We start from the raw sequence: 13,515 nt of genomic DNA on the forward strand, positions 1-13,515 counted from the left end.
GAGGCCGCCGAGCCCGTTCCGGGGCCGCCGCCGTGGTCCCCGCCGGAGGAGGGGGGCTGCCCGGCCCTGGAAAGCCTCGCCGAGCCCCCGGCCCCGTCAGAAGAGGAGCCGCGCCTCCGCCCGGTCTTCGATGCCCTGGACCGCGACGGCGATGGCTTCGTGCGTGTGGAGGAGTTTGTCCAGTTTGCCACAGCCTATGGCGCTGAACAGGTGAGGCCAGCGGCTTTCCCAGAACCGGGCTTGGGCCCACCCCGGCCCTTGTGGGGCCTTGTCAGGCCAGGGCGTCCCCTCACAACTGCCTGGCACTCCTGTCTGCGGGGCAGCGTGACCCCCAGGGAAAGGAGCCCCTGCGTGCCAGGTGAGATGATGATTTCTGGCCACAGAGCATTGCGGTTGGTGTAACCTGGCCAAGAGCCTCTGTGCTGGGCCTTTGGTGGTCCCCTGCTCACTGAGGGGGTGATGAGCGAAGGCATTGGTGACGTTGGCAGCTTTGAACATGAGTGAGGGCAGCACCTGCATCGCTGGCCTCCAGGTCGTCCTGGGTGAAGGGCATGTAGGGGCTTGAATGGATGCAGGAGGTACGGAGGGAGCCCAGTGAGGCCAGAGCTCACCTTTTTCCAGATCTTGATCCACTGGGAGCTGAGCATCTCAGCAGTGTCTCGGGGAGCCCGCATCCCCTCTCTTTGTTCTCCATCAGTAACGTACTGAGGATCGTTGGAGCAGCTCCCGTGTGTAAGGACCAGTGGTGAGATCCAGGCATCTCAAGATGCTCCTTGCCACTGTGGCTGCTGAGGGTCCTTGTGTGGGCTTGCTGGCACCATGCCGAGTGTGGAGTACCTCGCCCGTCGCGGGTTTGACAATCCTGAATGCTTTTTTTTTTTTTCTCCTTTCTGCCGCTTTGTACCATGGTGAGCTTGTCTTTCCTTGCAGCAGATCAGATGCGATGTAATTTGAAGCTGCCTGGTATGACCCAAAATGGAGAGAGCTCTAACAGCGTGCCAGGGGATGGAAATGAATTTGTTGACGTTTTGTACGTTGGCCTGTGCTGGCGTTGCTACAAGTAAAAAAGATTTATTTTTTTAAGGTGTGCAGGTATTGTTATAAAGTTTCTGTGTGCTCACCCAGGAGATCTCTCTTAATTTTTTAAGCTGTGGCCACTGTGCGCATACTGAAGTGGCATGACAAAGCAAATCATCGTGTGTGAAGGAGTGTTTTGGTGGAGAAGGATTTTCTATTTCTGTCCTCATGGTAAAGACACCTCTTGAAGTAGAGGGATTTCTTTTAGAAAATACCTCTATAAAGTGGAGATACATAGCTTCGGTGTCAGATCGTTGCTGGTAAGGGACACTGTGTGTGCAGACAGTATCGCTGACCGCTTCGTTGCATGATTAACCGGATAGCGTCATGGCACTGGGGGAGGTAGTTACAAGATCACCTCATCAACGTGCTCCTGCATCAGCTGGGTGAGAGAAGCTTTATTCGGCGTAAAGCCTTTGCCTTGCATCTTCCTGCTGTCGTCCGGGCGAGCTGTGCCGCTGCAGTTCCCCCCACTGCAGTTGCTGGCACAGAAAGCAGAAGGTCTGTTCACAGCGGCGTGCGAGTCACTCCACGGAGGCTCGCAGACCCTGCGCACGGTGGCCGTCGCTTTAGGGCATGTCGGGAGCTCTCCAGGGGACCGTTTGCCTTAGCGTGCTTCTCCCTGCACGTCTGGTATTGAGCAGGGGACGTGGCAGGTGGGTCGGTGTTTGTCAGTGCTGGCAGCCTGTGTGGCTCAGCCTGGATCTGCCACTGCGGATTGCCCCACGCAGCGCCTTGTGCCTCGGTTCTGATGTGGGAATTGTGCCAGAGCTACAAAGGTGTGACAATAAGCCTGTAAAGTGCTTTGAGATCCTGGCCTGAGGAGTGGTTGCATACTGTTAAGGTCTCTCCTAAATTAAGCTGGATGTCCAGGGAGGTTTTGGGCCACTAAAAGCTGTTCGTATGGACCCAGCTTAGAAGTGATTGCCCCTTTAAAGTCGCTTGTTCCTTCCCGCTAAGCACAGCCACCAGTAATGCTGTCTGTGTTGAAATACATTCTGCTTTTTAGATGCATTTATCTTCAGCCAGAGACTTGTACAGCTAGCTCTTGGCATGCAGAACCACCATCTCTCGGTACAAGAAGTGCTGAACATCCTGGTGAGGCTGATGTGACAGCAGCTGAGTCAACAGGTAATGGGCACCCTAGGGAGCACAGCCTGGTACCTTTTGCAAGAGGCACACCAGAAGAGAAAAAGCAGTTTGTGATGCCTCTGTGTGCAATATTAGTAGCCTGCAGCTCAGAAAAACAAGAAGGTGCAGGGAGTATGAAGGAGAAGGGGTTGGTGAAGGGATCTGTAATGAAGGGAGCAGTTCTGACTAAAAGGAAACGTACAAAGGCTGTACTACAGCTGGAACTGGGAAGCTTACAAGAGAGGTGCCAGGGTTTGAGGGCTGGGGAAGGTATCGGGTAGCAATCGGCAGGGAGTTACCGAGAAGTGAATTCCAGTCCCCTTACTGTCTCTCTTACCCTGAGTAGGAGGTACCGGCTTCCTTTTATTCTCCCCCTCCTTCCCTCTGCCCACACGGGTGGGTGCGTGGAAGGTGTGCCTGGGGTGGCAGTGGAACAGACTGCTAAATTTAATCCCAGCGAGTCATTGCAGCCAGCTGATTCATGAGCTCGGAGAGGGCTGGAGGGTTAAGGAGGAACTGTGTGTGTACAACCACATGTGCTGGGGAGCAGCAAGCATCATCTTCAGCGTTCAGTAAAACACCAGAGGCATTTACGGGCTACTGAGCTCAGTGCTGTCAGATTATTTGGCTGTAACAATTATTAGTTAAATGTCAAAGGAAAGAGACCAACTGGCATTTATTCCATAAAAATGACGTGATTGTGAACTGCTGTTATAATGTTTTTTTTTCTTTGCATGATGAAATCCATGGGCAGAAAAGCTGGGGAGCAAGGGGTTGGTTTGTTTTTTTTTGCCTGGGTTGTTGAAAGACTGCCTTAAAGAGCTTCATGGCTGCGGTATTGGCAGTGAAGTGCTGGTCTGGACTAGAAGAGATCAAGGTGTGGAAATGTAAAGACAGTTTGTTCTCCTCAGAAATTATAAAGGTTGATAGGGATTGAGGCTATTGCCAGTAGCTTGATATTAAAAGGTGTATGGAAAGTACGCTGCTGAGGTCCCAGGAGCTGGGAATGGCACCACTAGATAAGGGTAGCCTTGAGCAGAGAAGATGCAGCCACGTGATGCCCTCCAGCAACCTGTAACGGGTGGCAGTTTGTCAAACATGAGCACTGCGCCACTTGGAAAGCTCGCTAGGACCCGTTATGTGCTCTGGGGGCTTGTAAACGATGCAGGGGAAAACGCCTTGAGGACGACTTTTTGAGCAAAACCTCTGGACTGCTCACTAGTAACATGTGAGGCAGTTTGTAACAGTGTCGTATTTTTATTGTCTCCTTTCTCTGCCCTTTATCACTACACATCACCGAGGATCTGATGCTCCCCTGCAGCTGCTGTGCGTGCTGGAGCAGCAAAGAGTTCCTGCTGGCTGGTACCCAAGGCTGGAGAAAGGTTGGTTTAGACAGCGTGTCGGGAGGAAGAGGCACACTGTATCACTTTCATGGCACCTGGTAAAGCAAGAAGGGTTGTGTCTTGCAGTTCTGTGGGTTATTCAGAATCACAGGCCATTGTGCAGTCTTTTTAAAAGAGCAAATTCATAATTTCTCGCCTGTTGTACAGTTGTGCTGTGTCTGTCCGATCACAGTGACACAGAGACCAAGCCTTTTCTCACCAGATTTGTCACTCGCTAGAAATGCCGGGTCGGCGCAGGGGAGAACCAAGTGTTTGTGTGGCATGAGGAGAAGCCATCCTGCTGGCATTTGGGTTTTTTTTCCTTTTTGTTTTGATCTAGAAGACAGTTGGAGGTGGAAAAGCCTGTTGCACCACAGGATCTCGCTGCTGCTGCTCAATTAAGAGAAGTCCTAGAGTTTGTCTAACCCATTTTCAGGCACTCCACACTGTATGGCATCTCTGCCCTCTATGCTCTGGCAGACATCTTCAGTCTTTTTTTTTTTTTCCCCCCCCCTCTCTTGATGATCAGTTCAAGCTTCCTTTCAATGTGCTTTGTTTTGCTTCCTTTAACATTTACATCCTTCACATATCTGTCCTTGACCACCAGCCTTCCTCTGCCCGCACATCAGCTAATCCTTAGCTGAGCTCTCCATACTCAGCTTTTAACTTCTCCTCGTGTGATGGTTTCTGAAGCTTTTTATCAGCTTTGTTGTGTTTTTCTGACACCCCCACCGCCCCTTTTCATCTTCTTGCAGTGAGGTGCCCAGCCTGAGCTGAGTGCTGCAGAAGAAGTCACACTGTGGGGGTAGCAGGTGTCACTCCTACCAGGACAGTGGTTGCACAGAATCGTGGGGTTCACTTTTATTTTAAAGAAGAACAGTCTGTGAGATTTGGCAGTTACTTTCTGGCGTGAAGTCTGGGTAGTGTGAAACTGCAGCTCTTTAGTGGTCGCCCCTGGTGAATCCAGCCTTGCTTTTCCTGCTCCCCTCTGATGGATCCCTTGGGAGCTGCGGACAGACCCTGCATCAAATGCCTCTCACCTCCAGTGCAGTCCTCTCCTGGAGCTGCTGACACTGCATCTGATCTTGGACGCCCTCCCCACTCCCCTTGGTCTTCTCCCACCACCGAGTGAAATCGAAGAGTTTGGATCTCTGTCATGAGGAAACCTCAATTACTTATTTTTTTCTTAAACTTTTTGAGGGTGCTTAGACCCTTTTAGCTGACAAAGTACTGGCTTTGCTTATAAAGAATTTTCTAAAATTATCTTGCATGGATTTGAAGGCAATGTAAATGTGAATGAAGCTTAAATTGCCTCCAACTGTGTTGCTGCTGCTGTGCCTCTCGGAGGTTTTAATTGCTGTTTAAACTTGGTGTCTGCTATTGAGAGTGGAGCTGGGATTACAGTGGTAGTGATACTGTGGGTGTGTAATCGGTTTGAGCATGCCTGTGGACACGCGTGTGTGTTTTGGAAGAGAAGCGAATCCGAAATATTCTGCTTGCTTTGACCAAGGGCCCAGTTTTCACCGTGGAAATTCATGGCAAAGCTCCTGCGTGCTTTGCTGGTTCAGCCCTCGCCTCCTATATGGGGCTGGTGTGGCCAGGAGCACTCAGTCTGCTCTGCCCGCCTCCCTCTTCAAAGGATGCTTCATCGGCACTAATAACACAGCTGTGTTCTGCGGGAGCACGAAGTGGGAGATTTCCTTTCTCCCTCTGAGACGAAAAGGCTTCCAAGCCAACATATTTCATGTGATGTATTTTGGGCGAGGTGGTTGCCGGTTAGCTGAAAATGGAATTTGCAAAGACATTTATTCATTTGTAAATGTCCCAAAAACTCCAATAAAGAGATGATTTCTGTGCTTCTGGGTTTTTGCTTCTCCTGCTAAGTTTTGGCGTTAAGCGGCTTGAAGGTGTCCCTTCTCGGAGCGGCTGGGAAGGGTTGGGAGTGTATCATAGCCCCAGCAGATCGTTTTGATGCTACGCTTCATACTTACATTGGCGTCCGTAATCAGATTGATGGCTTAGCCCGGCCGGATCAAGTCTGGCGGGGCCCTGAATGCTCAAAGGCATGGTTTGTCTGCGCGGGCTGGGAGGAGGGTGATGGTAATTTTATCCCAGCTGCTCGTTTATTTGAGAAACCTTTTTATTCTTGATTTCTCCTTCAGATTGAGAATGCAGCTATTGCTGAGCAGGGTGTTGATTTATTTTAATTACACATTTTGATAAAAGCTAGATGTGTTCCTCTGGAATTTGAGATAATTTCTGCAAATAAAGGAACGCACTCTCTCCTTACTTCCCAGAAAAAAAGAAAAAGCATCAGTACCACCTTTGTAGAGTCTGCAAATGCTGTGGGCAAGGGAGCAAATGAAGGATTTCCAGAGAAGTGGGGTGTGGATGCAGCACCCAGTGATCCTCAGCTGCAAGGCCAGTTTGTGCTGGGTGAGTGCTGCTAAAGGCTGGGTCAGGAGCCCTAGCTGGGTAAAAGGACCCTATCTAAAGGCTTTAGTGTTGTTTTTAATTTATTTATTAATAGTGCTTTCAAGGGCTTTTTCCTGGGGTTGCTTTTTATGCAATAAAAACGCTTCCAAAGTTTTGCTTAGTGTTTGCCCTATAGTGAGGGCTTACTCTCTACAAGATAGAGAGAAAGCCTCTCATAAATCTACCTCTCCCTTCTCAGGAGCAGGGCATTTTCTAAGGCTATGACCAATAAAAATTGAATTGGGGTCATCATAATTAACTGACTGGAATATGATCCACACCGCACCGTGGTGATTCGGCTCGTTCGGAGTCATTTTGAGCTGGTGTTGCTTATAACTGAACGCTCTCAAAGCATTTCAGAGTTGCTTATATCACCATGTAACTCAGTACAGCCAGTAATTGATAGTCATTACAACAATTGCCTACATAATTTCTTTCAATTTTATTCTTGTTTTGACATTCATTTGCTGTTTGTTGTCAGATGAGATCCACTTTGAACTAAGACTTTTTCTTTTTTTTTTTTCTGGCATTCAAGTTTGCAAAACAAATGACTTCCCACTGGCCACATGGCCTTGCTTGGGCAGGGCAATCTGTTTCTACTGGGCCACCCTCGGCGTCTCTCTCTGGGACCATCGGGTTCCAGAACTGGAAAGCTGTTGGTGTGGTCCCCATGAGAGCAATGGGATGGGGATGACCACGGCTTGCTTTTCTCTATTTCTCCAGCCTTTCAAAATCCTGCTTGGGTTTCTGGTGTAGGGCACAGGACTGGTTCCTCCACATGAGCAGCGCCAGTCCTTCCCTCTGTTTGTTTGCTGAAATTCGAACACCCATGGAAAACGTGGGTCCAAGGCTGCCAGGCTGGTTCTGGTGAGCGTCTCCTCGTACGCAGCAGTGCTTCTCTGAAACACGTTTTATCTGGTGTGCTGTGGTCAGGGGAGCGCTGTGCCGGTTAGGGACGCCGGAGAAAGCAAACTTCATCAGCTTGAAACTTAAAGTGCCATCTGAGTCATCAGGCCCAAGTCCACGGTTTGGCATGAAGGAGCGCTCACGGAGATGAGGGGGATTAGGTAGTGATGTGAGATCTTGCTACTGTGTTCGCACTGTGAACTGTGCCACCTGACACAGATGGGGGATTTGTCTCTGGGGAGTTGTGTATTTTGTACTGTCAGTGCCTCTTGCACTCCCACGTGCCGAAAGTGTTTCCACCTCTTGGACTATGGTGCATGTTCCTGGTGCTGCATTAAGCTGCCTGGAGCCGCTCTCCTGACAGGGTTTTTTCACAACATCTGCGGTACAGCTGTTTGCTTACCTCGCCAAACTCTGCGAGACAGTTGTGCTTCTCGTGTTCAAGTCTGGCAGACCCCCCAAAACTCATTTCATTTTCCACTGTTGAAGCACTGAATCTTTCCTTCCCCTTTCAAATTGATCTTTAGCAGGATGCTTCTGCCTAGAGGAGGTCTGTGCTGAGCTGCGGTGTAGCATTGCCAGTGGCAGCAGGGCTGCGGTGGCCTGTCCATCGCTGGTGACGCAGGCAGAGGCAGGTCCACAGGGAGCCAGGCCCTGTGATGATGGTGGAGCACCCATGGGATGCTGCTGGAGGCTGACACTTGCCGCTGGTGCTGCTGAACTGTAGGTCTGCATCTGAGGCTCCCCGTTGGACTTTAACCAAACACAGTAGGAGAGACATGATGGATTTTACAAGACATAGAAATAGCTGTTTCTCAATATCTTTGTGTGTTTCTGCTTGATAGCAGGAAGATACCTACAGGCTCCAAGGGAGTATGAGTAGGGGGATCACAGTTTATATCAGTAGTCCCAGGCATGCATCTTGTTTTGGGAACCCAAAGCATCCAAGCCTAAGGAATAGCCCTGAAGATTGGTGGGGCAGTGGAAATGCCAGCTTGCGCTTTTAGCATTGCTCTTGAGTTGGACAGAAATTGTCTTGTCTTCCTAAACTTTGTTTTGTGGTGAGGTTTCTCCTTCTTCAGAGTCTCCACTGGAGTTGGTGCGTGGCAGAGCGTACGTTATTAATGGTCTTGTGGGTTGTAGGGGAGAAGGGAAGAGGAAGAAACACAACCAAGGGCAGCCTTTGGGACAGTGTCCTCCCCAACGGCTGCTGACACCGAGCACAAGTGGATGGCTTTTGCTCTGCAGGGGGAAAGCGGGCTGAAAGTGTGTTTTAGCAGAACTCAAATCAATGTGAGTGGCAATAGGTGCTTCCGCAGTGCCCTGCTGTTGCGGTTTTGGGGCTGGGCTGGGGTTTTTCTCAATGGAGGTGAGGAAGTGAGAGTCCTGGCAAGCTGTGGGTCTGGGATGGGCTCTGCCGCTGCTGGTGTGAGGCTTCCTTACAGCTGCGAATGTCCTGGGCTGATGCCTGTATTAGCCCTGGTTTTGGTCAAGGTCTTTCCCCTTCTCTGGGGAGAAAACCGAGGAGACGCCTGGGGGCTGCTTGGTGCTTGGTGAGCTCTGAGTGCTGCTGCTCCCCATCCAGCTCCTTATGATGTAAAAGCAAAAAACGCTTGTAAGAGAAAGAAATACCAGCAATAGAAAACTGCTGAATTTGCTCGCTGTTACTTATTCAGAGTAATTAAGCTGAATCAAGCAATCAGATGGCAATGGTATTTGGTGCAAATTTGCTTGCTTCCTTAAATGACACACCCATTCTGGTGTTGCCTGTGTGGGTCCTGGCTCTGGTGTGTCCCCAGCACTGTGGAGGCCACTGGAGTCCCAGCATGGGGCAGTGGCAGCTCTGGGGATGTCCAGGCAGAACAGTGCTGCTGTCCACGTTAGGGGAGGGTTGGTCACATCTGGTGGCCAGGCTTTGTTTGCAGGCTGAATGTCTCTCTGTGAGGTTACGTTGTGATTTTTGTTGGCTTTTTTAAATAATGCATTGTAGCCCTTCAGAAAAAGGAGCTACTGTTCCGTCCGCTGCAATACACCTTGGTGAAATAGCAGTAGTTTGAGTCACTGCTGCTTCTGGAAGGGGTTTTCAGCTTTCAGACCGCTGGGCTGATCCTGCCTGCTGCTCTCCCCTGAGAAGGAGGAAAACCGAAGGGAGGGACCTGATGCTGGGAGCTGTGTAAATCTGGCAAGACTCAGTGGAACCGACTGCCGACAGCCCTGTGGAAAATCCATTTGCCAGAGTCCAGTAGGAAACTGGGCTCAAGCAAAATGTGCAGAAGGTAAAAGGAGTCCAAACCAACAGTTTTTAGAGAACAGGAGCTGTCAGGGGCAAGAAACAAATAGAGAGTGTTTGCTGTGGTGGGATGCAGGGCACGGTGCTGGACCAGGATCCATGCGGCTGCTCCGTGGTTTTGTGGTCCTGAGCAAACGTGGCATGAAAAGGGGCTGCACGAGGGGCCCTTCTTCTGCTTGGGGAAAGTACAGCTATGCTGAAAGGGAAACTCTTCTAATGGGAAAATAATGTTCAGTTCCACCTTGGCTTTAAAAGCTGATCAGGACATTGTGGCTTTCACCACCACCTTTGGCTGCAGAGGGATTAAAAGAGGTCTGTTGCCTCTCTATTGCATGGCTGTGCTCCTTATTTTTTTCCAGGGGAGTGGCAGTTCTTCGCCCTGCTCACTGTGTGTGCATGAGGAGATTACAGCTGGGGGAAAAAACCATAAAATTTGGATATCCTTGTGGAATTTTTTTTTCCTATGCCTGCTAAATGGATGCAGCAGCTAGCTAATCCTCTCCTGGCTACTTGGAGCTCTGAGACTACTGTGCTGGCAGGGGCACAGCGGAAGGATGCAAAGAGCAGAAGCAAGGCTTGTGGGAAGCTGTGTGTCCCAAAAAGTCTCGGCTCTGTGGAGCACCCATCCCTTGGTGCCATCATGGGGACAGGCTGGCAGCACGGGTGGCACAGCAGAGGTGTGGTGGATGAAGGAGGGATAGGACCAAAAGCTGAGAGGCAAGTCCCTTGTGAGGGGCTGTTGAGGCAGCTGCCAGCCTGGCAGGGACCTGCAAAGCCGTGGTGGAGCGTGGGGAGCAAAATCCAGTCCTCTTGCTGCTGCTGTGCTTGGAGGCACCGAGCTGGGCATGGTGAGATAGCTGGGCACGTGGTGCCTTCTGGAGAAGCACTGACATTGTCCTGGGTGGTTTTTTTGTGGTTGTTGTGGTGAGGTTTATAAGCCCAGCGCTTACAATCCCACCCTGAGCTTCCCAAGCCGTGCATTGCATCTCAGCCTCTTCTTCCCTCTTCTGAGAATCTACCCCTGAGCCTAGAAACCATTTGGGCTTACCCCCCCACCTTTGCACAAACAGCCCTTTCTGAAGACCAAAGGAGGGAAATAATTTGAACCGGTTCTAAAAAAGAAATGAGCCTTTATGCTTTGCTGGTCTCTGAACCACACTTGTTTGTATTACGATAAACTTAGTTTTGACAGTGTGGCAGGCTCAGCCTGGCTGTGGAGGGTGAGTTGGTTGTCTCACACTCAGGTTTCTGATACTCGGCTGCCTGGTTGGGGACAGGCTCGTGCCGTGTACTCACCTGGGCTTCACCTCTGCAGCCCAAGCTCTTCTCATGCTTGCCACGTTCCCAGGGTTTGCAAGGTGTAGGATGCAACTCTCTGCCCCCTGCTCTCACCGTTTGCTTGTTTGTGCATTGGCAGGAATAGGTTTCTCCTCTTTCTAGTTGTTATGGCCTTGTTTTGGGGATTACAGCATGCACATTGTATCTTGGAGAGGGTGAGTTAGTAAAAGCAAGTCTCAAGCTAGTGAGAGGATTTATTCTGGGATGTGCCATGGGGGTTTGGAGCAGCTTTCTAACCTGGCTGGGAGGAAACGGAAGCAAAAGCTGCAGTCCTGGATGTATGAGCCTTGGTTCTTTAACAAACAGCCCTCATCACAGAAATACCTGGGTTTGTTGCAGGGGACTTCACATGAAACCAGACCAGGCACTGCAAAATGCTCAGCATCGTAAAATGCCTTGTCGTCACTATGTGACCTCCTGGCATGTTTTACTGAGCTGCCTGTTGTCTGTTCAGATCAGCTCGGAGCTCCTTCATAGGTTTCCTGCCCCAGTTCTGTGCCCTGCAGGATGCGGCCGTCCCGCCTCCAGCCCCGGGTGACTTCAGTTGTGGCGCTTGGCTCTGCCCCCAAGGGTGGCTCCAGCCTACATTGATGCATGTGCTTTATGTAAGAAGTAACCTAGCACTTCTTTTTTTTGATCCCGTCTCCTGCCTCTGAGCTCCGTGTTTGGAAGGGTGAGCACAGGTTTCCTGTATCATTAGAGGAACAAAAGCTACAAACAAAGCCGTCAGAGGAAGAAAACTTTTCAAGTTTCATTAAACAAATGGGTATGTTTATGGTAGAGTGTCACTGCTGAATCCCTTGAGCATTCAGGTAGGGACAGGAAATCTGGAACACTTGAGACAAAAACAATTCAATTTGGATAAAACCATTTCAGTGTAGCTTAAGTTCCTGTTAATGTTTCCAAACCATCCTTGAAGCTGTTTCTTTAAATACATTTTTTACGCTTCAGTGACAACTGATGGATAATTTGGAAATAACCACACTTGGTGTTTGAGAACACACTTAAAAATACAAGGTAAGGCTCCTGAAGCTGTGGTGGGTGTAGAGGTTTTATGGCTGCCTGCTGATAAGCCTTGGAACTGGTAGGGTCTGTCCAAAAAGGTCCTGTACTTACACCAGAGGAAGCACAGACCAGAGGAATTTCTACCAGCACGTAAAATCCCCAAAACTGCTGAATGTGAGTGATATGGGCTGCAAAGACATCCTGCCATTCAGCTCCGCACTGTGCACCGAGGGTCTGGCTGGATGCACTGATTTGTTCTGATTGCTTGTGAGGGCGGGCAGGAAGGGTCTGGGTCCTCAGGCTTTTCTGTCTGCCAGCTCTTTAAAACAAATTCTGGCTTCTTTTTATTCTTCCTGTTGAATGTGGAGCATTGGAAGGAAACTTTTCCTTGCATGCTCCTGATGTGTGTGGCACTTAGCTGTTGGCTTTGGGAGGGCAACGCAGGAGACTTGCTCCTGTGCATCAATGTGGGGCTTGAACTTGACTCATGGTTGACTTGGAAACTTCTTCCTTCCTTCCAAGAAGGGAAGGTAATAGTTTGCTGGGGAGGGAATTCTCTCCTGTTCACTGTGTGTTCACATCTCTCTCCTCTGGTCTTTCCTGCGCCCACAGAAAGAGCCGGCTGACCAGGGCATCTAGCCTTGGGGTTCAGGGCCAAAGCTGCCTGGGTGCAAGGCTGGTGTAGAAACTGCCCGAAGCAGGTGCCAAGTGGCTTTTGTCTTGGATAAATAGGAGGAAGGAGGGGTTGTTAGGCAAGTGGATGTGTTAAAGGGCGAGGATATCGTCTTCCTGGGCAGGTAAGAAAGGAGAAGAGCTTGTTCCTGTTGGGGAACCTGCTCTGTTGCAAGGAAATGGCCAAGCTACTGGGCCTTCTCTCCCTTGGTTTGTGGGTGATCCCTTTCCTGTTCCAGTTCTTTAAATACTTGCAGGCTGATGGAGAACCATGAAAGGCTTCTTTCCCTTTTGCCTTACATAGTAGGTTTGATTATTTCCTCTGTAGTAGGAAGAGATGAGAATAAACCTTTTTCTTTGTCTCCTCAGAAAGATGTCTTGATTCTCAATTTCAAGCACTAGACTGGTAGCAGAGAACCATGCAGTGCTTGACATCTCTAGGACTGAAGCAACAGCAAGGATGGGTCAACTGATGTGGGAGGGATGTTGCAGAAAGCATCTTCACCGAGTGTAGCTTATGGTGAGACTTGACCAGACAAATTCTGCCTGCTGATCTCCTCCTGGAGCTCCCACAGAGGCTCAGAGCACAACTCACAGACAGCAGCCCTGGATAAGCACCGCCACTTGTGAAATAAATAATGCAGCTCTTGCAGTGCTTACTCACAATTGACCGTCGCTTCTCCCTGTAATGAGATCTGCCCCCTTGAGGGTATTTTAAAGGTTAGTTAATTAGGTGTAATTGCAGCAGAATAGAAACCTGCTCTGAGGTTCTGCCTGCTTTCTGTAGTGCCAGATCCTTTAACAAATTACAGCTGGTTTCTATAGACATTGCTGGAGCCAGTTTAATCCCGAGTTACCACCCTTCCACTGAGCCAGCTTGTTTATGTTGGTGAAGCTGCAGAGTGAAGCCTGGAAAGGATGTCGCTGGCTTTGGGATCGGTGCGACCATGGTTCTGATCAGAGCAGTCTGGGATATACATGGTGTGAAGCAACATTAAGTTATGCTCACATTGTCGGCAAGTTAATGCTCTCTCAGCACTCAGCATGGGGTGGGGGGGGATAGATATGGTCTTAGCCCAGACAAATGCTGCATTAACAGGGATCAGTTCATTTCAGCTGATCGTGTTGCATGCCATTGATTTGGCGACTGCATAGTCTAAAGAGAACGGCTGCACGGGGACAGCGATGTCTTTGGCAAGTTGCACAGCTGCTCCGGTGTTAGGCTGCAGGAGGTTCAGC

General features: G+C 49.9%; 1 protein-coding gene across 1 annotated transcript in view; it reads left to right on the forward strand.

Moving 5' to 3' along the window:
- Nucleotides 1-3: 3 nt before the first annotated feature.
- Nucleotides 4-13,515, forward strand: part of RAB11FIP3 (RAB11 family interacting protein 3 (class II)) — a gene marked incomplete at its 5' end in the record, with an annotated part of 73,850 nt that continues 60,338 nt past the window's right edge. Inside the window, one exon of the mRNA XM_010182200.1 lies at nt 4-210. Coding sequence (XP_010180502.1) covers nt 4-210 — 207 coding nt within the window. The remainder of the gene's footprint in view (nt 211-13,515) is intronic.

Source organism: Mesitornis unicolor, unplaced genomic scaffold (genome assembly GCF_000695765.1).
Source record: "Mesitornis unicolor isolate BGI_N332 unplaced genomic scaffold, ASM69576v1 scaffold174, whole genome shotgun sequence".
NCBI classification, from domain to species: domain Eukaryota; kingdom Metazoa; phylum Chordata; class Aves; order Mesitornithiformes; family Mesitornithidae; genus Mesitornis; species Mesitornis unicolor.